Source organism: Thunnus thynnus, chromosome 1 (assembly GCF_963924715.1).
Source record: "Thunnus thynnus chromosome 1, fThuThy2.1, whole genome shotgun sequence".
Classification (NCBI taxonomy): Eukaryota; Metazoa; Chordata; class Actinopteri; order Scombriformes; family Scombridae; genus Thunnus; species Thunnus thynnus.
The window spans coordinates 4855372-4881844 of record NC_089517.1 but is presented as its reverse complement, the minus strand read 5'-3'; the positions used below and the strand labels follow the sequence as shown (position 1 = coordinate 4881844).

Genomic DNA, 26473 nt, shown 5'->3' with positions numbered 1-26473 from the left:
CATGACTTTGTCAATCAATTTGTTCCTAATGACTTCATATCATTGTTTTCTGATTCTGTTTTAATTAGTGCTTTTTAAAAATACCAATATAATTTTTACACAATAATAAAAAATATATACTATTTACACAATATTCATATTAACTATAACTTTCCTCGAATAATAATAATCTATTTTTTTCAGATGACATTAATTACATAACTAATAATATTTTGAGAGGAAATAAGTGAACATTTTGCTATGCTGGTTGTTTATGACACTGGTCTATTCTTGGGGTCTCCAGGGGCCCCAGTCAGTCGTCCTTGTATGTTAAATATGTTGGTAGGATGAGGGTTGAGTAAATGTGCTTGGTTACTTTCCACCACTGAGAGAGGGAGGCATCAAAACAACTGTGGAGTAAAATAAATAATTAATACAATAATATAGTTGTAGTTAAAAGTTAAAACTTGCTGGTTATAGTTTGACTCTCCCTGAAACCGACAGAACCGACTGTTGGATTCTTTAGGAAGCGTAAAGAGGTTTGTTTATGCAGCACTACTTTTGTGTACATCCGACAATTACAACCACAGACCAAGATAACCATTTTCGACAATTTGTGATAAAGAAAAAGAGGCCATGAAAAGTCGACTACAACGCCCTGTTTTCAATTTCCAGTCTGTATTTACAAGTACTGCTGCTCGTTTGATGTCCCGACGGACGGGAACGGCTGCGTATCTGTTGGATCTACTTTCTCTTGGATGGCAGTGCTGCGCCTTTCTCCCCCTCTCTCCCGTGCTAGGCCGCCATCTTGAATTTTAATGTTAATTTCCAAAAAAAAAAAAAAAAAAAAAAAAAATGTGTTTCCTGTGATATTTTCGTTTAAGGGTGTCGTGCCAAAATTTGGATTAGTTTTAAGGAGTGGTGTGTTATTTCGTGGCTGTTTGACTCAACCACCCAGTGAGTATTTTGTGTGTTTGTTGTGTTTCTGTTGTCGACTGGAGACATTTAACGAAACCAACGCGTGAAAATGCTTCCAGCTATTTAACTGCTAACGTTAGCTATCATGCTAAATAACAGAGCCGCACCGATACACCGATTATCCGCTGGCTCCGGTAGCTGCCGCAGATCGTTTTCGACAAGGATACAGACACGGAGTCCAACTTTTAATTTGCTTATAAACGACAGATTTACCCCGTTAAACCGGCTAATAATGGCTTCCACATCAAACAACCAGAGCTAGCTTTAGTGTTAGCTGCGGTGCCCCAGCGGTTTGCAGGTAACGTTAGCTTTACTTATCCACTTACTGGGACATGTGTGTGGCCAACTAGCGACTGTCGACGTCGAATATTTGATTCACATATAATTCAACATTAGATATCTCTAATGGGAGGAAAGGTAACTGATTTGTGTGTGTGTTTTAACCGACTGGTGTTCCCAATTGACGGTACTAGCTGACGTTAGCAGCCTGCTGAAGTTAAGTTTGATGCTTGCTGGCACAAACAGAGAAGTAACGTTACGTTAATGTTATGTTAAATTCACTAATGTTGACTTGTACTATTATCACCAGGAGATAACTGTTAACTAACATCGTCTGTTAGCGTTAAGGCGTTTGTTGCATGCTGAACGTTAGTGGAAAAACGTCGAGGCGGCTTGAGATGTGGAGTTTATGTATTTTGGTGTAATATTATAGTTAAATATCACTATCCACATGTGTCACTATGCTGCTGATATTGTGTTTCGGTGTTCGTCTTTATGTTCGGGGTAACCACTGGTGTTTATGTGATTGTGTAACTTAGCCAACATTAACTTGCTCGTCGCAGACTACCGGCGTTTGCTGCAAGCTAACCGCCGCGGCCGAGCATCTCTGTGTCGGTGGAGGAGGACGGGTGGAGAGACTAGTAGCAAACAATAGCAAAGCTAAATTCATAACTATGAAACAATCTCGGCCTCAGCTGTCGGTGTGGCCTTCCGGGTTCCCTCTGCCTCTCCTTATCCCTGTACTGTGTTGTGTTTTAGTGTGGCTAACGTTAGCTTCTGAGCTGATAATGCGAAGCGTTTTATGCATCGATTACAAATCCGATGATGCTCCTATGCGACGCATTTGGGAACTAATATACTTGTATTATACACATCTAAACATTGTGTGTTGTGTTATGCAGTTATGAATATGAACATGATGCGGTTATATGGAGCATAAATTCACAAAGCAGTATTTTATATGTATGGATGATAGCGCACTTGACAGTAAGCCAGTGTATTATTTGGGGTTACCACTAAACGGCGCTACAGGAACATTTTAAACTTGCTTCCCAAACACTGCTGTGATGTGTATCTTCAGCCTACCACAGTGTAAACCATTGGTTCCCAACCTCTTTGACTTGTGACTTCTTAAAATAAAGCTAAGTCTACCTGGGATCCCTCGTTACACGTTGTCTACCAGCTAAACAAAGGAGGATTTATAACTTTTAGAGGCTTGAGGAGATAAAATACAGTGATTCACCATAAGTAAATCAAAAATTAGTGGAAAGCTTGAAGAAAAAGATCATTTTGTTTGTCAGAAATATGTTTATTTCTGTTGTCCAAATCATCTCGCGACCCCTTAGAGTAAACTGTCATGTGACACTTTAGCTTTGGTGGCATTATTTTCAGAGCCACTTATACTCATTCTGACTTTTTGTTTGTTAAATTTAAAGATTTACCTTTTTAAATGAGACCAGGGTTATGACTGTACTCAAAAGGGTTGAAGAACAGTAACCCTTATTTTTGGTTCGTTATTTTCGGGCTTGTGCTCAAAAATGGGGTGCCTGGTAAGAGGTTAATCCAGTGAACCCTTTGGGGGGTCCAGACCCCCAGGTTGGGAACCACTGCCTTAAGGAACCTCTATTCTATCATTGAGTAAATTGACGACCCCTGACGAAGTGACGTATTTTATGGATATTTCATATTATATTCAGTGCAGTGTTAAAGTGTACAGTTAACCCAAATAGTGATGCAATAACTACAGGAAGTTTGTGTAAAACTAGCAATTTGGATGAATTTTGAGCAGATTATTGCCTGTGAATATTTCAGTGCATCAGAGATGAGTTTTCCTTATATTTTCAGGAACTTTTTATACAATTCTCTGTCTGTATTATTTGTCGTCTTTCTGACAAATTCAGTGTTTTCTTCTCCCTGACGCCTGGCCATTGTTATATGAGCTCTGTGGTTGTTTTAATTTGCATACTTTTTTACTGCAGGATGAGGCTATTTAGCAGAGTGAGCTTGTGTTCATGTCTTCACTGTGTCTTTATCCTGGTGAGATTTTGCTGAGATATACTGTGTGTGTGTGTGTGTGTATATATATGTGTGTGTGTGTGTGTGTGTGTGTATATATATATATATAATATATATATTGTTATTTTTTTTTAAGTTTTCCCCCCGTGAAGCTTTGGCGACCCCTAGTGGGGGTTGGGACACCCAAGTTAGGAACCAGTGGTGTAAACAACAGAAGTCACCACTTGGTAAACTGACTTGATGCTGGTCACATTTTGAACGTCACCAGCCGCTAATAATAGGCTGTAATGGTTGTCCTCTTACTGGGCGAGCTGTGACTGATTGGTACCTCACTTTAGGTAGACTTCAAAACCTTGCCCGAGTTGTTTGGCAGAGATGAATCATCTGTATCCAAATGTTGTTTAGATATTCATGCAGATTGGTCAGAGACATATTTGAGTTCACTTTGTACATGTGTGGTGCAGTCTCATATCTGTGTTTACAGCTGTCCATTTCTGATAACATCCTCCAAGATGCAGTTCAGTTTTAAGTGTACACTAGGTGAAGAATTAAGAAAGTTCCTTACTTAGTCGTGAGAATAGTTGCATTTTGTGTTCTCTGGTAAATCCTGTTCATTTCATAATTGTCTCATTTTCTTGGTAGTCTATCAGCAGTTAACATCTCCACCTGCCTGTTTTCATCCTGTTTTGTTTTGTATTTTTTGTAACCGAATAACATTTTTTTTTCAGATGTTCATCTAGTCTAATGGCTACTGTGTTGTTTCTACTCCGCCTCCAGATTTCAAACACTAGACCCCAGTCTTCCCCACTCAAGAGTGTTTCTTCATCTCGGTGACTAAATGCAACTGGACCAGGGGGCTTGTGGGCATGAAGTGGCTGGGCGAATCCAAGAACATGGTATTAAATGGCAGACGACACGGAAACAAGTTGACCAGCGAGCATCCTGTGAGCCAGAGCCAGACTCGCTCTCAGCATTCACAACGAACATCCCTACGGCACAACAAAACCCACCCCAGAAACCGAAGATGTAGCCGCAGTGAGTTAGACGTATTGAAGTTAACAAATGTATAGATCCGTCAGCAGTTGCATACTCTAACGTGTCTGTGTTTGCTTTTTACAGGGTTTAATGCAGCCAGCCTGGAGGCAGAGAGGCGCTATGTGCCCTCCTCAGGAATGACTGCCAAGGAATTGTGTGAGAATGATGATCTGACCACAAGCCTCATCCTGGATCCGTACCTGGGCTTTCAAACTCACAAAATGAACACCAGGTCAGCAGATTTACTACAGCGGAGAGCATTCTTAATGATGTGCGCGGATGTATTCTCCTTGACATTGTTTCATTTTATTTCAGGTTTTCACATTTGTAATCCGTTTTGTGCCGTTAATGTGCCTCCACAGATTTCGACCAATTAAGGGAAGACAAGAGGAGTTGAAGGAGATCATCGAGCGCTTCAAGAAACACGACAACTTGGAGAAAGCTTTCAGAGCTCTGACATCAGGGGACTGTTCCCGAAATCTTTTTCTCCACAAGACGAAATCTCAAGAAAAGCTCTTCAAGCAGCATGTAAAAAATATTATCTAAGATCTGCTCCGATGTTGTTTTTTTCCCAGCATCACAGTGAATTTAATTAAAAGATGACTAACTTTATGTTTTTACAGGTATTTGTGTATCTGCGGATGTTCGCCACTGATAGCGGCTTTGAGATTCTTCCTTGTAATCGCTACTCATCAGAGCAAAATGGAGCTAAAATTGTGGCAACAAAGGAATGGTGAGGACATGATAGATGATAACAACCCCTCCAGTCAATAGTAGTCATTATATGTATGTAACTGTTCTGACTCGGCTGTGTTTGTACTTCTGTGTGATGTCCAACAGTGATGGTTGCGAAGAGCGCTGCAGTGATTGGTCAATAATCGATTAGTTGCCAACTAACGCAACTATTTTGATAATCGATGAATCGTTGTAGTGGCCATTTTACCATGTTCCAAGTTCCTCCTTCCACTTAATCTGCAAAGTATCTTAGTTTTGACTCGTGTTCCACTTTTCTTGTGATCCATCACCGCCTTCATGTCGTATTCCAAACACATGTTATAACCCGCCATCTCGATGTACACATTAAACACGTTATACAGGTTACAAGTTGTACATGACTATACACATGCACAATGAAACTACCTCACAGCACAATCCACTCTTGCAAACAGTAAAAATTTGTTCTTGCATTTTAGTACCCAAGAACACAAAAATATCAAGTATTTGCACCTACAATCCTCCTCAAAATATACTTGAACTGTACATATACTGTGGATTAACTGTTGCATGAATTTTAAATAATGTAAAATAGAAGCAATTTATTAAATATCAGTATGTACCTAAGTGGCGCTCTCAATTGTTTTGTGGTTCCAGCTTCTCAAATGTGGATATTTTCTGGTTTCTTAAGTCTTAAATGACAGTAAACTGAATGTCTTTGGGTTATGCACTGTTGGTTGAGATATAAGAAGATATTTGAGGACATCATCCTGGGGTTTGGAAAACAGTGATCACCATTTTTCACCAATTTTGACATTTTATAGACCAAACAAATAATCAATTCAGAAAATAGTTGCAGCCCTAGTTGTGATGCCCAAATATTAAGCCTACACATATACAGGCCTGTATGTGTAAAAGCACATTAACACAAGGTAAAGCAGTCAGCTGCTGTAGTCTGTAACACACTTTTGTGCCTTGTATTGTTTTACAGGAAAAGGAACGACAAGATCGAGTACTTGGTGGGGTGCATTGCTGAGCTTTCAGAGAGTGAGGAGAACATGTTGCTCCGACACGGGGAGAATGACTTCAGTGTCATGTATTCCACCCGCAAGAACTGTGCGCAGCTCTGGCTGGGGCCAGCTGCATTCATCAATCATGGTATTAGCCCTGATCACTAGTGATTGGGTTTCATTAGCACTGTAACAACATATTAAAATGACTTTTCTAGTGAAAAAATACATAATTCTTGTTTTTATCTTCATTAGTCCAATATTCGTGATATGGATAGTAATTTGATTGTTTATTTCGTCCCCTCTTTTCTCTCAGATTGTCGACCAAACTGCAAGGTAGTTTACTTTTTTTGTAGGTTTTTATTTAGAAAGCAAGAACTATTGATCAATTATTGCTGAATGTGGAAGCTCGGATAATTAACACATCTTTATTTGTTTTTGTTTAGTTTGTATCGACGGGGCGGGACACGGCCTGTGTGAAGGTTTTGAGGGACATTGAACCAGGAGAGGAAATCTCATGTTACTATGGAGATGGCTTTTTTGGGGAAAACAATGAATTTTGTGAATGCTATACATGTGAACGGTAGGTAATATTTTAATTACACTACAGTGTGGCAGTACACTACTGGAACAGCTAATGTAACTGTATCAGTGTGGTGCCATTAGTTTAGACAATATAACAGATACGTTTATTTCATAAAATGTAAAGACTTCATCAAAATCTGACTTTTTTTTGCTGATTCTAATTTCTTTACTGAAGTTTTTTGTGACGTCTTACAGAGTCAAAATCAAATTTGTATGGTTTCTCAAGTAGAATCAGTAGTTTGTTAAAATCTTTGTTCTCTAATCACAATATTGTTAAGGTTTTAATTGTTTTGTTGTTGTGCAGACGAGGTACTGGTGCTTTCAAATCCAAAGCTGGACTGCCAGTGGAAGTGCCAGTGATCAACAGCAAGTACGGGTTGCGGGAGACAGACAAGCGTCTGAACAGGCTGAAGAAGTTAGGGGAAGGAAACAGGAGCTCAGATAGTCACTCTGTAGGCTCCCACACCGACGTAGACTCTCAGGAAATGCCAAAAACACATCAATGTAAGAGTCCCCCAAAACTTTCATCTTTGTCTTCGTGCTGTTGCCATAGCTACAGTAACGGTTTAGATCCCAAACTCAAGAACGGGAACAGAGAAGAATTTCCATGTGGCAGTAAAGGCAGCCTGCCATATCTGTATTGATTAAGTACATACATTAGAGCTGGACAATTTATAGATTTAATACTGTTAAGTACTGAATGATTAATGTCTCTGTAATCATATGCAACGATGTTGTATGTAAATATCTCCTGATTGCACCATTACTCATTCTCAACATTATATATTATTAATTTTGAGGCATTCAGTGGAAAATGTCACATTTCATTTTGTAAATATCACCTTGCCAAAGTACGATGAGTTCAGTTTTTCTGAAAATGTGATAAATAAATAACATGCAACATTTGATCTTTTCCCTTTAGCTGCCAGAAAAAGAACGTCATCATCTGGCCTGAAGTATAAAAACAGGACTCAAACCAGACAGACTTTGTCAAGAGCCCTTACTACCTCATGTTCAAAACAAGGTCGTGTAAACAATAACAGGGTACCAAAGAGACTAAAATCCCAATCCAAGCCTTCACTAAGTAAAGTCCAGTTGCGGAGTCGCAGGAGGGGTGCAGAGCCCAAGGCGTTGTCCAAGGGAGAGACTTGCCAGCTGGGTCTCAGGGACTCAAAGGTGTCGCTGTGTAAAGGTGTCACCGTCAAGAAGGAGAAGGATGGACAGGAGCTGGTGCAGCAGACACTAGGCCAGCGGGGCTGCCTGACTCGTCATGCTGCCAAGGAAAATGGCAATCTACCAGTTGTGCAGAGCAGTGAGGGTAGTCAGTCTTCAACGTACAGAACTCGCAGGTCCACAAGGACCCTTGTAAAAGCCCAGGAAACGGCAGCTGGTGTTAAGCTGGAGCCCAGTGCTATGGACGGCTTGAGCCCGGTCCCTGGCGGCGTGGTCATTAAAACAGAGCCTGCCGACATGGAGGAGTATCTCCGCCATGGGATAGGCCTGGAGCAGCCGGCGTTAGACACCGGCTATTCCAGAAGAGGCTCGTGCAACAGACGGAAACGGCTGACACGGCTCAGGACTGAGCGGACAATTAAATGTGAGGACTCATATAGTGAGCCGTTCATGCCGGTGGCTACTGGCCACACCACTAACTTCCCAGACTGTGGTAACGTGCTGTTGAGCTTCTCCGACCGACACAGGGACTACAATGGGGTTGCCAATGGCAGCAAGTCCCTCCGCAGGGACAAGGGTAAGAGTGGCTGCCGGTCACAGGACAAGGGGAAGAAGAAGCGTCAGATCACACGCTACGACGCTCAGCTGATCCTGGAGAACAACACGGGAATCCCCAAACTGACGCTCCGCCGGCGGAGGGACAGCAGCAGTAGCAAGACCAATGACCCCAGCGACGCCATTGGCTCCTCCAACCTTTCTGCCTCTACGGTCAACTCGGCCTCTTCCAGCAAGATTAGCATCAAGTTCAGCAAGGACCACGACAAGGACAAAGGCAGCTCATATATAGCCAAACTGAATAACGGCTTTCCGCCTGTGGTCCACAGTAACTCCACCAAGCTGAAGATCCAGCTGAAGAGGGAGGACGATGCACGGAGAATATCCCAGACAAAAGCGGACCAGATGCCCTATAACGGGGATATGGGTCAGAGTCTGGAGGCCAGGAATGGTGGACATCGGACCCAAAAGGTCATGGCAGATCCTTCATCTGAAGAGGACAATGACGAGGAAGGGGAGGATGACGACGATGACTACTTCGACAATGAGTTTGAAGACGATTTCATTCCACTTCCTCCAGCAAAGCGCCTCCGACTCATTGTGGGTAAAGACTCCATAGACATCGATATCTCCTCCAGCTCCAGGAGGAGAGAGGATCAGTCTCTGAGGCTCAATGCATAAGCTGTGGAGCTCATCACTCCCACCTTTCCCTGTAAATAAAGATGACTCGCTAATCAACTGTTGTGTTGATGTAAAAGAAGTACAGTAATTTAAAAACAAAAAAAATTGCTGAAAAATTAAGAATCTGAAGAATCTGGCCGGATCCTAGGTGAAAAATGAGAATTTGTTTTAAGTTCAACTATTCCTTTAAGTGAATGCACTTGTTATATTCATAATGGACATGGATATTGTAGAAAGTGTACAGTATGGTGTCTATCCCCTCTGTCTCATAGGCAGGTTTTTATTGAACCTTTTGATTTTTATTTTATTTTTTTCTGTCTCATGGTTTGTAATTTTTGTGTGGCAAACCATACTGAATGTACAGTATGGTGCAGATGGTCCAGAGGCATTATAAGATCAGTCAGTCAGTTCATTTGGTTTTCAGGTGCCATGTTGTCATTATCCCAGTAGTTTTCCTGAACCACTTGAATTTTCAATAATTCATCTATTATCCGCATTATTTACTGTGTAAGTTTATCATGTGTCTCTTGACAGTCAATGAAAGTTAAAGCAAATCTGTGCTGTTATGAAATTTATTCCCATGTGAGCGTCATAGAAAGAGTTGCACAATTTGTTTCCAATGAATCAGCTCACTGCAGTTCATTCAGAGTGCTGTAAATAAACGTGTTCATTAAACTGCAGAATCCCAAGAAATAAAAGCACACAATGTTTTATAGTCAGTTGAGTACAGTCAAAATGGACCAGTGTTTCCTTTTGGAGCTGCTGTATAATGGTAACATGGCACACATGATATTCCAACCCTTTTAAACAAATAAGGAGGTAAATCAAACTAAATTCATGAGTAAAGGCTACCTATATACTTTTCAACCTGTAATTTTGAAAAGTAATGTACAGAAAGACTGGCTTATGTCCCCCAGCAGAACTTGACATTTGTTTTCTCTCCTGTCCAGTCTCAATTCTTATTTACCTAATCTGATTTTTTTTTTTTTTTTTTTTTTTTGCAAGCAAGTTAACTGATGTCCATCAACACGAGAGTTTGGGGAGGAAAATCACACATTGTCTGAAATGTACTTACTAGCTTAGAATCATGTATTCTCTTCTCTGTGGTGCTATTTTATTTCCTGACCATCTGTCTGAATTTCTGTCCTGTGTAACTCTTTAATTGTTATTGATTGTGGCAGCATTAACTTCAACAGGCCCAAATTCTGTAGAAATACACATTATACATCACTTGTTATCTGTAGCCTACATATGTTTCCTTTTTCTTATCAGTTTGTATTTTCTTAAAGGACTAGTGTGTAAGATTTAGTGGCATCTAGCAGAACGGACTCGGCAGAAATGGAAAGATAATACTCACAAACACAGACGGGTGGCAAATTAAAGGAAAAACCCAACATAAAGTGTTTTAGTCAAGTGTTGGGCCACCATGAGGGATGAACGCCATTCTTCCAAAAGATATTCCCTCATTTGGTGTTTTGATGATGGTGGTTCACATAGGTGTGCAGTTGAGTTGAGATCTGGTGACTATGAAGGCCGTAGCATATGATTTATGTCATTTTCATACTCATCCAACCATTCAGTGACCCCTTGTGTCCTGTGAATTGGGGCATTGTCATCCAGACCACTCCCATCAGGATAGAAATGTTTCATCAATAGGATAAAGGTAATCGCTCAGAACAACTTTGTATTAATTTGCAGTGACCCTTCCCTCTAAGGGGACAAATGGACCCAAACCATGCCAGCAAAATGCCCCCCCACAGCATAACAGAGTCACCAGACCCCCTCACTGTAGGGGTCAAGCATTCAGACCTGGACTGTTGTTTTTTCTTTTGATTTGTCACCCGTCTGTATGGTTTAATTAGTGTATAATCACCTGAAAATAAGAATTGTGTAACTTAGAATGAGCCCTTCATATCTACATAGGGAACAGATCCTCTTCTACAGAGGCCGCCATGTTTTAACAGTAGCCCAGAAGGGACAAACCAAACACCGGCTCTAGAGAGGGCCTTTCGTGTTTTTCGTGGCCACCATAGATTCTCCTACACGCTTGGAAGGGCAGGTTGAGGGGAGGGGTATTCAGGTGGTTGCTAACCTCACTGCTAGATGCCACTAAATCTTACACACTGGTCCTTTAAAGCTGGAGCGCGGGACTTTTGTCTCCCCCTTCTGGCAGTGAGAGTAATAACAACACTGTCAACACGTGTTTATGTCACAGGCTCCGCCGTAGCCTACTCCGTCACTACTGTCGTGGCTGTAAAATGGTGGATAAATTGTTTTGAGCGTCACACAACTGCCGCGAAACGACTCATTTCACCATCAGAATTTGATCCGTTCGGTCCGATAATATTTGGAACGTCTAGAAAAGTCGCACGATTAAATTATTTTATCCCCGTTCAAGTTAGCAGAGGGCTAACCGGAAGTTAGCGTCTCGGCTGGCGGAAGTCTCCGGTGCACAGGCTCGGCCGCTAGAGCATGCGTAGTATGCATTCATCCGGCCAGCGCGGGAATGTCAAACCCGACACCAGATTAAAAACTCTATACGGTGAAACCCAGAGAGATTTATCTGGTGGTGATTGGCTCAATCAGCATTGTTGTGAACTTGTTTGGCTTGAATGTAACAAACGTTCATTTATATGTAAAAGTCCCGCACTGCAGGTTTAGGAGGAGCAGATATGCTTACAGGCGTTTTAGTATGCAAAATTGTAAAAACTACTGTATTCAACAGCATTAGGTGCCTTAACAAAGAGCTTTTTGACACATTTAGACCAAATTTGTGACTCGACTAATCAATGAAGAGTGAAAATGCTAAGACATCTGCTTCCCCCTTTGAAATATGGAAACACTTCTCAGAGTTCACTGTCAGTCCTTCTGTATATTATTTTTGTTGTGTGGAAGTAAATGAACTGCCCAATCGATTAAGGGATCAACTGAGATGAATGTTAACCCACTTTTCTTGTGTTTAATATGTACTGTTCATATCACCAGCAGCTAATCACCGTTCTGAACCTGGCTCAGTCTGTCCTTCCCCTTCGTCGGACGTCTCCATCCTACACTGTAAACTGTTCCAGGTGTACCGTCTGTGTGGTCTTTGTCCAATAGACAGCTGTCAAGATTTCCAATTGATTTAAAAAAAACAACAAAAAAAAACACAAAAAAAAAGCAAAAAAAAAGCAAAACAAATGTGAATAGTTTGCGGACATTTTAGCGTGTTGCGTGGGTAGTGGGAAACATGTAAAGAGAATTAAAAATGGGCAGTGCATATATTGTCCAATATGTAAATCATGTGAACACATCTTGTACTTATTTAACAGTTTTGAATACTTGAAAACTATATAAAGTTTCTTTGTGACTCTTGTTTCCTGAGCGTGTTTTGACATCTGCTGGATGTTGATGTCAAAGTGATATTTGTTATGTTTTCATTTATATCTTCATCACAGTGCAAACATGTCAGTCATTGAAGAAGTGGCTACATCTTACTGATAAAGTTAGGTTATAGTCTATATATTTCTTATTTTCAGCAAATCCCATGAAAAGACAGAAAACCAACAATGTGTTGGCCGTCCATCAATCATTTTAAGACTTCCCTACTCTGTATCTCTCAACCCCAAGCCCATTGGTTCCTACTTAAAGATATATCATAAATAAGCTGGTCGCTGTAGTTTTTAGCAAACGTTGCTCAAACAGGAAGAAATAGTGCATTTGTTGGGGACTATTTTCAGCGGCGGATGAATCCACACTTAGTGCGCCAGTGAGTATTTCTGGCAGCTGTGTGGGATTGAGTCAAAATAAACTACAGTTTATGTTCATGGTGATGAAGGAACACGTCACCCGGTGCAACAGTGTGACTCATTGATGTGTTTTTAATAGTTTTTGGACAAAAAGGAGGTTTACAGCACAGAGGAATAAAATATATCAGACTTTGGATACACACACAATACTTGTTAATAGAGCAGTTAATCGTTGGTTTTGGTCTTTTCATTGTATTTGTTTACAATAAGAAAATTATAGACTATCACCGTATGTATCCTCAAAATTCAATTTGTTAGAAAAAGACAGCAGAAAAGTATATAAAGGTATATATGAGAATGCTAAAACAGATGTTCAGTAAGTATGATGTTCACCATCTTGTAGCAGAGACACTTTAAAATTGACCGTAGTTTAATATGAATCAGCAGATTTATGATTAAATAGTCCATATATGGAGACAGCATTACTATTCATGATTATTATGTTTTATTTTTCCCCACATACTTCAGTTACATCATTGCATTATCTTTTTTTTTTTCACATTTTTCCCCCAACAAAATGTATTTTATTTATATTTATTTCATTATTTTTATTTAAAATCCAGAAGTGTTGATAATATATTCAATGTTACAGTATTAAGGTATTTCTAAAATAAAATATAATAGAAATATATAATTCTTGAAATGAATGAGAAATATTCAACCGTTTTTTATAAAGAAAATTAAGAAATGGAAATTTTTCTTTAAAAATGTATGTAACAAGAAAAGATAAAAGGAAGAAATTTGTTTTCAGGGGTTTTTAAAAATATATTTCTATAATGTTTTTCAAGAACCAGTTAATTAATAAGAATGAAACGATAATAAAAAGCAACATAATTGAAAGTGTGCATCTCAATCAAGAAAAGAGAACAAAGTTTGGAAACCAGAAAGTTAGTTTTTGAATTTAAAACACAACAAAACAAGACAACCATACAACCACATGTAATCATAGTGTAGCAATCTAACTTTTGACCCTGTTGTTGTCAGCCAATCAGGAGCGTCCTTTCAAAGCTTCATCCAATCAGATTCGACGGAGCGCTATTTGAAAGCTGCTCGGCTCACTGTTGTTTACCTGCAGAAATCGGTGTTCACGGATCTGGTCGGTAAATCGAGCTGGTTGGTGCTAAAATAAATAGTTTCTTTGAGTCACAGTTTGGCCTCGTTGCCGACGTTAAACATGTCGTCTGTTGAAGCTCGTCCTGTGGTGAGTAAATGAATTTATTTAGCTGTTTTTTCTGTGTTCTTAGTGAAGCCGCCGCTATTAGCTTCGTCGGCTAACACCGTTAGCCAACACCATCTGTTCTCTGGCTTAGCTTGGAGTTAACTTGGTCATTTGTGCTTTTTATGCAGCTATCAAAGGCAGCTCTTTGTCAGGCGGCTTTCTCTAGCTTCTCAAGTTTTTGAATTGAATGTCCTTCTCTTTTCAGCGGCTCCCAGCCGGAAACAACCCAGTAAAGATGGGTAAAACCACCGCAGCAGGTCCGAGGAGACCTGCTCTTGGAGAGATTACTAACGTCACTGCAGCAGCAGTCAACAACACAAAGGTAACATTATGAAAGAGAAAGTTTGGTTCACTAACAGGTCTTCATATTTTATGCCCCTTAAAGGACAGGTTCACAATTCATCAAGTCTGTCAGGAGCCCAAATGAACATTGAAACCTGTCTTTCTTGCTGTAATCATTCCCCATGTTCATACTGACCATTAGAAATGAGTCAAATCAAGTAGATAACTTTCAACGTTACAGTCTTTTTCGTGCCAAAGTCCCTCTTTTTGTTACTATGCTTCCGCCGCAGCTCAACAAGGAAACACTGTCCGAGGAAACACAAAGAGGGAATTTGATGCTAAAAAAACTAAATGTGTCAGATATCCACTTGATATGACTAACTCAGACTGCTGAAGCCTCATATACGTCACATTATCTTTTAAATGCATTTTAGCACTAAATGACTCTGTGGACACTGGACTTTGACCTCCATCACTTACACATTGAAAGCACATTTGACGGGGATCTTTTTAACAGCCAGTATGACCAGGAGGAATGATTACAGCGAGGCAAACCTTTTACTGTCTATGTGGACATGTGACCTCAATCTTGAGCGCTGAACAGCTGTTTATTTTCAAGTCTAACAAGGCTTATGTACCCAATTATATCGCTATTTACTTGTCAGCCATCATGTATAATCAGCAGATGTTCAGGTCAACTTATTTATATAGTCCAATATCACAAATTTGCCTCAGGGGGTTTTACAATCTGTACAGCAACATAACATCCTTGGACACTCATCCTTAGATGTTGCTGTTGATTTGTATCAGTTGGCTTAAAACATTGTTTTCATCTGTAATTCCATGGCAGGTTGCAATCAAAACCTACAGTGACAGAGCAAGAGATATACAAATTATACACAACAAAAATCTAACAGTTAGACATAATCTAGCAAAGTGTATCTCAGGCAAAAATTTTATGTACAAGGCAAACCCAGTCAAATTCAGTGTCTGGACAGAGTTGACTAGTTGTTTTTAGTCAACTTTTCATTTTTGCTTGCAAGCTACTGTGAATGCTGACTGCACAAACGATCAACTTGTTTCCACAGAAGAAGGGAGCAGCCAAAGAATCAGCCAAACCATCTTGTGCCCAAAAAGCAAAACCGTCCCAGCCGGTGCATCCAGTAGTCCGGGTCGAAGCGCCTGCGGATCCTCTCCCTCCGGTTTCAGAGGAGTCAGCTGACGTGTCGATGAAGGAGGATGAACTGTGCCAGGCTTTCTCTGAGGCGCTGCTCACCGTGCAGGACGTAGACGAGCAGGACGCTGACATGCCGCAGCTCTGCTCAGAATATGTCAAAGATATTTATAACTATCTACGTGTCCTGGAGGTAATTAATCCCCCACTAAGCCAAACTCTCTGCTTTCTCGTGTAGCTGTTACAACCTCGTCTGTCTCCACAGGTGCAGCAGGCTGTACGCGCCAACTACATGCAGGGATATGAAATCACTGAACGCATGCGAGCTCTTCTGATCGACTGGATGGTCCAGGTTCACTCCAGGTTCCAGCTGCTGCAGGAGACTCTGTACCTCACAGTTGCCATCCTGGATCGTTTTCTGCAGGTAAAAACCGCCTGAATCGTGTTTTTATGTTCATGTTTTTTGTGAGGTGTGTAAAAACCTTCCTGCTGCGCTGCAGGTCCAGCCGGTCTCTCGTAGAAAGCTGCAGCTCGTCGGTGTGACTGCCATGCTGGTGGCCTGCAAGTACGAGGAGATGTACGCTCCAGAGGTCGGAGACTTCGCCTACATCACAGACAACGCGTTTACAAAGTCTCAGATTCTGGAGATGGAGCAGCTGGTTCTGAGGAGCCTCAACTTTCAGCTGGGACGTCCTCTCCCGTTACACTTCCTCAGACGGGCTTCCAAAGTGGCTAATGTGAGTTTTTTGCATGAATGAGATGTAAGGATGAAAACTATTTCTTCATGTTTAGACCAGATTTATCAAGATTGTAGCAACGGTGTGAAAAGTTGGAACCGTCAGTAAACTGCAATAAGCACCAATCACCTTTTCTATCTGAACAGTTCATTAGTTTTTCCTTCACAATATTAAACTGATCTGCCAACAAAATGCACTCAAATTTCCATAATTAGTCTTTCAACGAAGAGTTTGCACAACTCATTTGACCACACAAACAATGCTCCTTCTAATAAAAATTCATACTAACAGTCAGATCTGTTGGCTGCTCCTTTCTAACAATAGTTGGAAAGTTGTACTGAAATTTAATTTGCTTGGACTGATGATTGTATCCCTGACTCTCTTTTTACTGCACATTAATGCGTACACACACAAGTGTATATGGGACAGTTGAATGTTTTTATAATGTCCTGGATGTTTGTGTCTCAGTCTGATGTAGAGAGACACACGCTGGCCAAGTATCTGATGGAGTTGACCCTCATCGACTACGACATGGTGCACTATCGTCCCTCTGAGATCGCCGCTGCTTCCTTGTGCCTCTCTCAACGGCTGCTGGAAGGGCTGCCGTGGGTGAGTTTGTTGGAATTGAAGCGACCAGTTTAATATATGAAGAAGTTTCCTTTCACTGCTTTTTAAACTGGTCTGTGCTTTCTTGTCAGTCTCCTACACAGCAGCACTACTCCACTTACGACGAGGCCCACCTGAAGCCGATCATGCAGCACATCGCCAAAAACGTTGTGATCGTAAACGAGGGGAAAACAAAGTTCCAGGTGAGTTGTCTGATTTTAAAAAGCACAATAACTAATGGAAATGTGTGAAGCACAAGTTTAAATGAATCTGTTTCTCTGCAGGCTGTCAAGAACAAGTACTCCAGCAGCAAGCTGATGAAAATCAGCCTCATTCCTCAGCTGAAGTCTGCGATCATCCAGAACATGGCGGCTGCTCTACTCAACAACTCTTGAGACCACTTTTTTTTCATCAGTGGACATTTCACTTGCACTTTATTTTAGATTTTTTAGATTTACAAACTGTGGAGAAACTTCACTAGTTTTTAATAAATGATTTTTATAATTTTTGATCCAAGCTTGTAGTTTGTTCAGAAATTTGGGCACTAATCAGTTCTGCTTTTTGCCAAAAATTGTGGTACGTGTGATTTTTACTCTTCTGCACCATGGTGTCTTGCAGCCTATCAATCAGTCTGAGTTTCCTGCTGATAATGAAAATTACAGTTTTAAAATCGGTGGTTTCTAACAGCAGCTTGGCTGGACCTTTAGTGGACATTTCTGTGGACTTAAATAGTCTGAAGGTTTTCCACTGAGTTCAAATACTTTCTACCTCAGTGGGTGACGCAAGTGCCTTATTTGTTTTTTGGGTTTTTTCCATAATGGATGTTTTCTGACTGAAAGATGCATGGTCATTGTATAAACACTTGGACACAAATGTTATCATGCAATAGATGTAAGCAGAGCTGCATCTTTTGTACTTGTGTGTTTCTGATGTTTGAAATATTGTGCTGTCACACACATGCAACTTGTGGTAAACATGGGATTATTATTATTTTTTTTTTTTTCATTTAAAAAAAAAAAACACTGAATAAATTGCTTTAGCTTGGCTTGTAAATGTTGTTGGATCTTGTTGACATGTGACAGCTGTGTTTATTGAATCTAAACATATTTGATCAGCCTAATTTTTAACAGCAATATATTAATCTGTATAAAGTACTCTGAAATTCCTACATTATAATCTGTCTGGGCTGCATTTTAACATACAACTGCAAAATTACATCTACTTTGGTACAATCTGGGAAAATACAGTTACATACTGAATCATGAAAACTTGCAAAAGCAATTACATTAAATTGAAATATACCTTTAAACTGTTACCAGGAAATCTACAGTGTCTGTACAAGAGTCCACAGTAGGAATGGAACAGTGTGGTCATGATTACAGGTGATAAATGTCTCATTACCTGCATCTATATATACTCCAATAACTTTGAGCCTTGAGGGAAGTGACATCAGGTGTGAGGAAAACCTGATGTACAGACTGTGAACACAGTCTGGCCACAAACCAGCCAACCAAGAGAAGACCAGCTGACTTTGCAAGATGTTGAGACGGAGCTTCGCTTGCTCCCTGAATGCACCAATTATACCGACCTGAGAAAACACTCAAACCGATCATCATATGTCCAGAGGACTGGAGGAATTTCCCCATATTTTTGAGAGAAATTGGCAAAATGTGTTTTTGCATATTGCAACTGGAGCCTGTTTCAACAAACCAAGATTAGTGGGTTAGCTGGCTGTCTGTGGGCTTAAAGGATGGGTTTATCATTTATAAAAGTTTGCCTTAAACCAACAGGAGCCCAAATGAACATTAAAATATGTTGTTCTTGCTATAATCATTCCTCCTGTTCATACTGACCATTACAAATGAGTCAAATCAAGTAGATATCTTTCAACATTACAGTCTTTTTAGTGCCAAAGTCCCTCTTTTTGTTACTATACTTCCACCTGCAGCTCAACAGGGAAACACAAAGAGGGAATCTGATGCTAAAAAGACTGTAAATGTGTCAGATATCCACTTGATATGACTAACTCAGACTGCTGAAGCTTCATATAAGCTTCTCATCAACTTTTTAATGCATTTTTGCACAGATGGAGTGGATTTTTGTCCCCCGTCACTTCCATTGTAAGTGCATTATGAAGGGATCTAGGAGGAAAGATTACAGCAAGAAAAACATGTTTCAATCAATCAATCAATTTTATTTTAAATGCAGATTCACCATGCAGCGTGGTCCCAATACACTTTACAATTAGAGAGAATACAAAGGACAAAACATACAGCAAGAAATTAAAATAATAAACCACATTAAAAACATCAATATTAAAGATATATTAAAAGGTGATGGACCCCACTAAGTTGTAGGTGATGCTGTAATGAAGTGATGCAGGTTTTCAGTCTTGATTTATAATGGAAGACCATTCCAGAGATAAAGGGCACAGTAGGCAACGTTTCAGTATTCATTTGGGCACCTGACTATTGATTTAAGACAAGACTTGAAAAATTGTGTGTCCTTTAAATTTGTAATGGTGTATTTTTCAAGTCAAGTCAGTTTTATTTGCTATATTTTTTTTTTTTAACAGAAGTTATCTCAGGGCATTTTTCACATAGAGCAGTTCTAGACCGTACTCTTAAATTTACAGAGACCCAGCATTTCCTCATGAGCAGCACTTGGCAACAGCAGCAAGGAAAACTTTTAACGGGAAGAAACCTCAAGCAGAACCGGACTCTAGGTGGGTTTAGGTCCATCTGCCTTGACTGGTTGGGTTGAGAGAGAAAGAAGGAGAAGCACAGTAACAGCAATAACAACAATAATATGACTAATAATAATAATAGCAGGCGTGGGCGTCAAGCAGGAACACGGCAGCACAAGGTCTGCAACTACGACCCACTGAAGCCTGCAAAGTCACCCTGTGAGACGAGAAAGCACAAAAACTCCGAGGAAGAAGCAGAGTTAGTGACATGCATTAATACATGAATGCGTACAGATGGAGAGGAGCTCAGTGCATCATGGGAAGTCCCCCGGCAGTCTAGGCCTATAGCAGCATAACTAAGGGCTGGTCCAAGGTGAGTCTGGCTGGCCCTAATTATAAGCTTTATCAAAAAGGGAAGTTTTAAGCCAACTCTTAGACATAGAGAGGGTGTCTGCCCCCCGGACTGAATCTGGTAGATGGTTCCATAGAAGAGGAGCCTGATAGCTGAAGGCTCCCATTCTACTTTTGGAGACTCTGGAGAGTTTTATTGGTACTTTTTCCTCAATAAAGGATCAGAACACTTTTTCCACCACTGTGTAACCCTGATAACCGTCGCTTGTGACGTTGCTCTTTGTGTGTTTGAAGAAGAAAAATCAGGCCACTAGGATACGACGTAACCCCAGTGAGAGAAGAAATGTGGGACTGAGGTCGATGAGGTCAGGCTTCAGCTCACCAGCTCTAATAGTGTCATTAATCCGGAGCGTCGCTCATCTGTTATAAAACCATCTGAAGCCCGGAGATCGACTGAGAAACTGCTCCTTCAGTCACCCGCTTTGTTCGACGCACAAAACAATCAGACGTTTGGCTCCGTCTGCGCTCTGTGATCACAACTGTAACGTTTACGACGTTGGAGGCTGTGAACGTAGCTCATGTTCCCTCGCATGCTGAACTGACTGACTGTATGTGCTGTGTTGTGGTGTGTGGAGGGCCATTGTACTCCTCAGACTGACCCTGACCTCACCACTACCACCACCACCACCACCCGCCTCCACCCAGACAGGTCAGTCAATACTGAATGGTGTGAGCTGCTGAACACTGTAACAGGACAGGACAGTAATCTGCTACACACAACATAAATATTACCACTGTTATCTGACACCCTCACACACAGGCCAGCTGCATTAACAACACTGAGGTTGTGTTCATTTTCAATGGAAATACAGGATTATTAGCAACTTGAGGGGAATCTACAGTATATTATGCCAGTAGTTCTCAAGCTTTTCGGTGTCAGGGACCCTCAAATTGATACACATCAGGCCGCAGACCCGTATTTGATAAGATGTAGTCTCAGGGATCCCCATCTGATAAGAATTAGTTAATCCATAACTGTCTATAGTGGCAGATTAACAGTGAAGAGTGTGAAACGTTCTCTCATTGGGTTAACCTCTAGTCAATGAAATAACAGTGAAATTCAAATATTTCCCATTTTTCTGGGGACCCCCTGGAGCTCCCTCAAGGACCTCTGGGGGTCCCCAGTACCCAGGTTGAGTACTGCTGCATGATACAACTAAAAACTAAGCTGGTGGTATTTTATAGGCTGATTTCTGTTTCATATTTAGCTTTTTACAACTTTTAGGCCAATAAATAAAGGATGAATTATTTCACATCTGCTGGAACCAGCTGCAGCAGCTGTTCATGAGTTTAAACCTCGTTATACTCAACTTTATATAGAAACACTTTACACACAACACAGTTGATGTCATATAATAATATAATGTGAATCTAAGATGATCACTGGGGTAGGAAATATAAACCCAAAGGGGAAATAGTAATGTAGTAACACCCTGTAAAACCACAAATCTTCATTTTTACATTTCTGTTCGTGTTCAGATTAAACAAACAACATATAATGTGTTAAAATAGTCAGAGAGAACTTTGAACGGAGGCATGCTAGCTGTTTCCCTCTGCTTTCAGTCTTTATGCTAAGCTAAGCTAATCGCCTCCTGCCTCCAGCTTCATACTTAACACACAAGAGCGGCAACCTGTTGATCTTCTCATGTAACTCTGCATATTTCCCAAAAATATTGAATATTTCCAACTGTTTCCAACCCTCAGTGTATCTAACAGCTTTGTTTTTTTGTCTTGTGTCTTGAGTATTTGTGCATCTAATATCCTGTTTCTGGCAGTTTTGGTGTTGTGTGAGTAAATTCACATATTGGAAAAGTTCAACAAATACATTATAAAATAAATAAATTGAGGGGAAAATGTAAATTAATTGTGATTCCTATCATTGAGGTAGTATATATGTTTTAAAAAATGGGTCATCCAATAAAATAATTTAGATAATAACAATAGTAATAATAATTTTGATGGGTTCCCTCCATTACATAATAACAATAACTACTATTTTTATACAACTTTCACACAAATTGCAAATAAAAGGTTGCAAACGAGCAATAAAACACAACAGATTCCTTCTTGTGTGCAGTTGAGATCTTCTGTTGTTGCACCAGCAGCTTGTTTTTAATCCTCCTCTTGTTCCATGATTACGCGCGGCCGTTGCGGGGATTTAAGGGTTACAAGGACTCGTTAATTCTCATATCTGCCACACGGTGGGGACTGAAGGAGACTCCCCCGCTGCTGAGCTTCAGTCTGCAGACTCGCTGCTGCTGCTGCCGCTGCTGTTGCTGCTGCTTTGTTGTTCCCGTCGAGCAGGAGGTCACTCAGTCCGACCAGCAGTCCACTCAGAGCGCACAGGAGCCGCACAGCTCTCCGCAAACACCGTCCAACTCTCCTCCGCAGTTCAGCGCAAAAACAGGTAAGTAACCCGCAACTCGGACTCCGTGAGGTGAAGATCCTGTAGACGGAAACTGCATGTCTTACTTATGATTTTTTTTTTTTTTTGCACACGAGGCGCATGTGGCTGCACGGGTGATTGGGTTCAGATTGATCCCCAGATCATCGATTGATTGGTAGTTTATGAAAACGGTCATATCCTCGAAGCTGTTTTATGAATGTAATTAACTGAACAGGGCTGATGATGTGGCGCATGTGGGATGATTTATGCATTTGAGTTTCACTATTAGACCACTTGTTACTTTGGGACTTTCTGAAATGTCAGTTTTCTGTTCAAATTGTACATGAAACATCTTATTTGGCAGCTCAGACATGCACTTATGATCTTTAAAGGCTCTTTTGGGAACTCCAACAAAAACTGATTAAAATGTACACAACTCAAACTCTGATTAGTTAAGATTCAGCTGCAAACCCTTAAGATATTTAAACACAAACACAAGGCTGCTTTGGTTAAAAATAGCCGAGTTGATGCAAATAATTTGGTGCAAGCAGAAAGTGAAGGTAAAGTTTATCTGTCACTGTGAGGAGGAGGAGGAGGAGGAGGAGGAGGAGAAGGACTGGACTTTGTCCCTAAACTGGATTTTATACTCACACCTTCCCACATAGTTGCTGATTAAAGTTTTTAAAGGGGAATCAAGCGTTCAATATTTGCCAATATGCAGTGTGTGAAGCCAGAATTTTCATGTCAAAAATTTTAGATTCAGTTTCTTTTTGAGTCATGAGGGTCCTAAAGCCTCTGAAACAGCATTTAGCTTCTGACCCCTCAAAACAAAGCAGTGTCTCATTTGTTACAGATTGCCTGCAAGCTGTGATCAGTTCAACCACAATCTAATCTTTGCCTTTTTATTTTAAGAGTCCAGAGGAGGTAAAACTATCCGACATATCTCTAGAAAAAGGCAAAGATTAGAGGAAAGTCTGAAAAAAATCAAGAGATGAGACGATTAATTGATAGTTTTGAGTCATTTTTAAGAAAAAATGTCCAAATTCTCTCATTAAAACTTCTCAAATGTGAATATTTTCTGGTTTCTTTAGTCCTCTGTGACAGTAAACTGAATATCTCTGGGTTGTGAATCGTTGATCAGGACAAAACAAGACATTTGAGAACGTCACCTTGAACCAGTGTCCACCATCTGCCGACATTTTAAAGACCGAGTGACTAATCAGTTAATTGAGGAAACAATCGTTAGTTGAGGCCATAATGATTCTGTGTAGCAGAAATGTTTCTGTTTGCTGTTAATCATCCTGTGGGCTGGTCTTGTGGGAACCAGTGATTTCAGACCATCATGTGACACTTAAAGTCTCCTTGAACTAATTTACAGAAACATATTCAATCAATCAAATGAATTGGAAAAAGGTGTAGAGAGGAAATAAAAGTTGGCTGTTTTTTAAGTGAATCTGAATTGCAGTTGATTGTCGGTTACAAGAACTCCAAGGTGGCATCTTTACATGTCTTGTTTTGTCGGACTAGCAGCCCAAAAACACCAAAATATTTGGTTTATAATGATATAAAACACAAAAAAGCAGCAAATTCTCACACTTGAGGAGCTGGAATTGATGGATTTTGGCTTTTTTGCTTGAAAAGCGACTTAAAAGGGTTTCTCGGTTTATAGGGCTGCAACTAACGATTATTTCTCAATGAACTGATTCGTTGTTTGGTCCATAAAATGTCAGAAAATGGTGAAAATTGTCGATCGCTGTTTCCAAAAACCCAAGATGACGTCTTCAAATGTCTTGTTTTGTCCCGACGGACAGTTTACTGTCACAGAGGACTAAAGAAACCAAAAAAATATTCACATTTAAGACGCTGGAATCAGAAAAATTGCAAATTTTCTTCTTAAAAAAATGACTCAAAACGATTCATCACAATAGTTGGCAGTTAATTTCATAGTTGGCAACTAATCGATAAATCGACTAATCGTTGCAGCTCTATACTGGATACAGAGAGGAAACTCCATCAGCGACTGACCCGTGTCTAAAATGTAATAAAAGATCGATACTGGCTCAAAATTTTATCAAACTTACACAACATCCAGTTCTCCTGCAGGGCGATCGACTGAGCTGTGTGCCCCCGTTTTTTTTTTTGTTTTTTTTTTTTAAAGCCGGGAGGGACTGTTATGTGTTTATGAGGACTGGTCTGCGTTACAGATGGAAATGTGGGTCAGTGTTGTTGCATGGTGGCATCACAGCTCGGCCAACATTTCAGCTCGCTCCCCCTCCTGCGTCCCCCCCCCCCCCCCCCCCCCCATCAGTGAATCTCTTCCTCAACATCTGAGGCTGTAAATCATTTCAGCTGCAGGGTGAGCTTCCCTCCAGCATGACCTTAATTACCTTTCCATACACCGGGAACAGAAAAGAGTGTCTTGTTGAATGGATTATGCTCTCTGCAGCAGTTAGCAGCTGTTGGCGGTTTAAGGTTTGGACGGCTGTCAGACAAGAAACTATAGAGTCACCTTCGCGAGCGCCGTACCAGTTTGGCTGCATTCTGCCACCTTTTGAACAGGATTAGTTTAACCTGACGCAACACGCCTTTGTGTTTTAAAACGTAGGGAAAAAAATAGTCAACAAACTTCTGTGCATCTTGGAGGAAGGAGAGCTGTGTTTGATGATTGCATGAATCCATAACCTGTTTACCCTGTTTAGTGGAATTGCCCTGAAGGTAATTATGGGTTTAATAAGGTTTGAGCCGCTCACATTTCTCCTCCACAAACAAACAACAGACTCGACTCAAGTAGAGTTTTTGCTCACAAATCAAAGGTTGTTGCTGTCAGATGAAACCACTTTTCTTCATAATGTCAACTTTTCTTAAATAGGAAAGTAAATTTGAGTAATCAGAGTTTCATAACTCACAGAAAAGGTACTTTTAAAGGGGAAGTCTGGTCTATGTTTTTCTTTTTGTCAACAATAAGATAAGATCAAAACCAGCAATTAACTGATCTGCAAAGTGCTGTCTGTCATATATCTGATTCCTCTGTGTCATAGAGCTCCTTAAAACTATTAAAAACACCTCAGTGAGCAGCACTGATGCACTGAGTGACCTGTTCCTTCATTACCATGAACACACGCTATAGTTTATTTTGAATCAATCCAACAGAAATACTTACTAGAGCACCAAATGCAGATTCATGCACTGCTGAAAAATAATATTTCCTCCTGTTTCAGTAACGTTCGGTAGAAAACTACAGTGACCAGCTGTTTCTGAAATTACAGAGCGTTTAAAATAAATAAACTATTTAGTTTGACTCATTTAGTTGGAACCAGTCGTCTCGGAGCTGAGAGCCCCAGAAAGTATCGAGAGACAAACTTTTCATTGGATTTGTTGACAATAAGAAAAATAAAGACAATTGGAAGCTTTATTGTTTTTTAATTTTGAAGTTAACAAAATGAAAGTGGCACAGGACCAGAGCTGCAACGATGGATTATCATCATAATCAATTATTCTGATGATTGTTTCCTCAATTAATCGTTAAGTCTGTAATAGAGGAAAATCCCGTCATGATCTCCTGGAGCTCACAGTGATGTCATCAAACAACAAACAGGTCAAAACCCAAAGATACTCAGTTTACCTTTATTAGAGAAGACTGAACCAGACACTGTTAATATACGACTTAATCAATGATCAAAACTGTTCTTTTCAAATTGTCTTGTATTGATACTACACAACATCTATAATCTATAATATATATTGATGCTACATGATAAAAGTTTCAGTAAGGATACAAAACAACTTACATCTAAAGATATGAACACGTTTTTCTGCTAAATTTATTTTATCATTGAACAAAAGAAGCCGAAGTTCTTAAATATTAAATGTTGTCTAAACACAAGCAGCTGAACAGCATCAACTAAATAAAACTGATTAAAGACGCCAGCTTATAGTACTTTGGACACATTTTGGTCATTATTAAGGTTCAGTACTCGGCCCTATAATCCACCAATTGATTAACGACTAATTGTTCCACCATCACATGAGACAACGGCGTCGTATTTTCTCCTGTTTGGTTGTTTGTCAGCAGGAAATCTGGAAAAAGGTCCAAATTGATTGATTTTCATCAGCAATAATCTTCAGTATTCAGGTTGTACCATCACTGATCACTAAAACTGAAACAATTAGTTGAATGAT

At 40.2% G+C, this 26473-nt stretch overlaps 3 protein-coding genes across 5 annotated transcripts in view; all 3 read left to right on the top strand.

Moving 5' to 3' along the window:
• Positions 1-518: 518 nt before the first annotated feature.
• Positions 519-12354, top strand: kmt5b (lysine methyltransferase 5B). Of its 3 annotated transcripts, none has more exons than XM_067603719.1 (10): positions 519-936; positions 4030-4287; positions 4372-4519; positions 4650-4815; positions 4911-5020; positions 5993-6159; positions 6328-6347; positions 6458-6594; positions 6901-7100; positions 7519-12354. In XM_067603719.1, the coding sequence occupies exons 2-10, from the start codon at positions 4119-4121 to the stop codon at positions 9003-9005; spliced, it is 2604 nt and encodes an 867-aa protein (XP_067459820.1). In that variant the 5' UTR covers positions 519-936; positions 4030-4118; the 3' UTR covers positions 9006-12354. The 3 variants fall into 3 exon arrangements, with proteins under 3 accessions (XP_067459820.1, XP_067459899.1, XP_067459986.1); XM_067603798.1 differs by lacking the exon at positions 519-936 and adding an exon at positions 957-1255; XM_067603885.1 differs by lacking the exon at positions 519-936 and adding an exon at positions 1287-1374.
• A 1482-nt stretch (positions 12355-13836) lies between these two features.
• LOC137192911 (G2/mitotic-specific cyclin-B2-like) lies at positions 13837-17322 on the top strand. The gene is made up of 8 exons (XM_067604010.1): positions 13837-13994; positions 14218-14334; positions 15383-15661; positions 15734-15892; positions 15969-16205; positions 16674-16814; positions 16904-17014; positions 17096-17322. Exons 1-8 carry the CDS (start codon positions 13968-13970, stop codon positions 17204-17206), a joined length of 1182 nt encoding a protein of 393 aa, XP_067460111.1. The 5' UTR covers positions 13837-13967; the 3' UTR covers positions 17207-17322.
• A 4792-nt stretch (positions 17323-22114) lies between these two features.
• LOC137192683 (CD82 antigen-like) overlaps positions 22115-26473 on the top strand; it is a 39776-nt gene continuing 35417 nt past the window's right edge. Inside the window, exon 1 of the mRNA XM_067603596.1 lies at positions 22115-22315. The gene's annotated coding sequence lies outside the window, so the exon portion shown is untranslated. The remainder of the gene's footprint in view (positions 22316-26473) is intronic.

What these genes read in the sequence shown, in the direction of transcription:
- kmt5b (XM_067603719.1), top strand. Translation starts at nt 4,119, where the DNA reads ATGAAGTGGCTGGGCGAATCCAAGAACATGGTATTAAATGGCAGACGA. An exon ending in AAAAGCTCTTCAAGCAGCAT is followed by an intron (nt 4,816 to 4,910) that starts GTAAAAAATATT and finishes ATGTTTTTACAG; the next exon opens with GTATTTGTGTATCTGCGGAT. An exon ending in GAATGCTATACATGTGAACG is followed by an intron (nt 6,595 to 6,900) that starts GTAGGTAATATT and finishes GTTGTTGTGCAG; the next exon opens with ACGAGGTACTGGTGCTTTCA.
- LOC137192911 (XM_067604010.1), top strand. Translation starts at nt 13,968, where the DNA reads ATGTCGTCTGTTGAAGCTCGTCCTGTG. An exon ending in CTGTTGAAGCTCGTCCTGTG is followed by an intron (nt 13,995 to 14,217) that starts GTGAGTAAATGA and finishes TTCTCTTTTCAG; the next exon opens with CGGCTCCCAGCCGGAAACAA. An exon ending in CAGCAGTCAACAACACAAAG is followed by an intron (nt 14,335 to 15,382) that starts GTAACATTATGA and finishes TTGTTTCCACAG; the next exon opens with AAGAAGGGAGCAGCCAAAGA.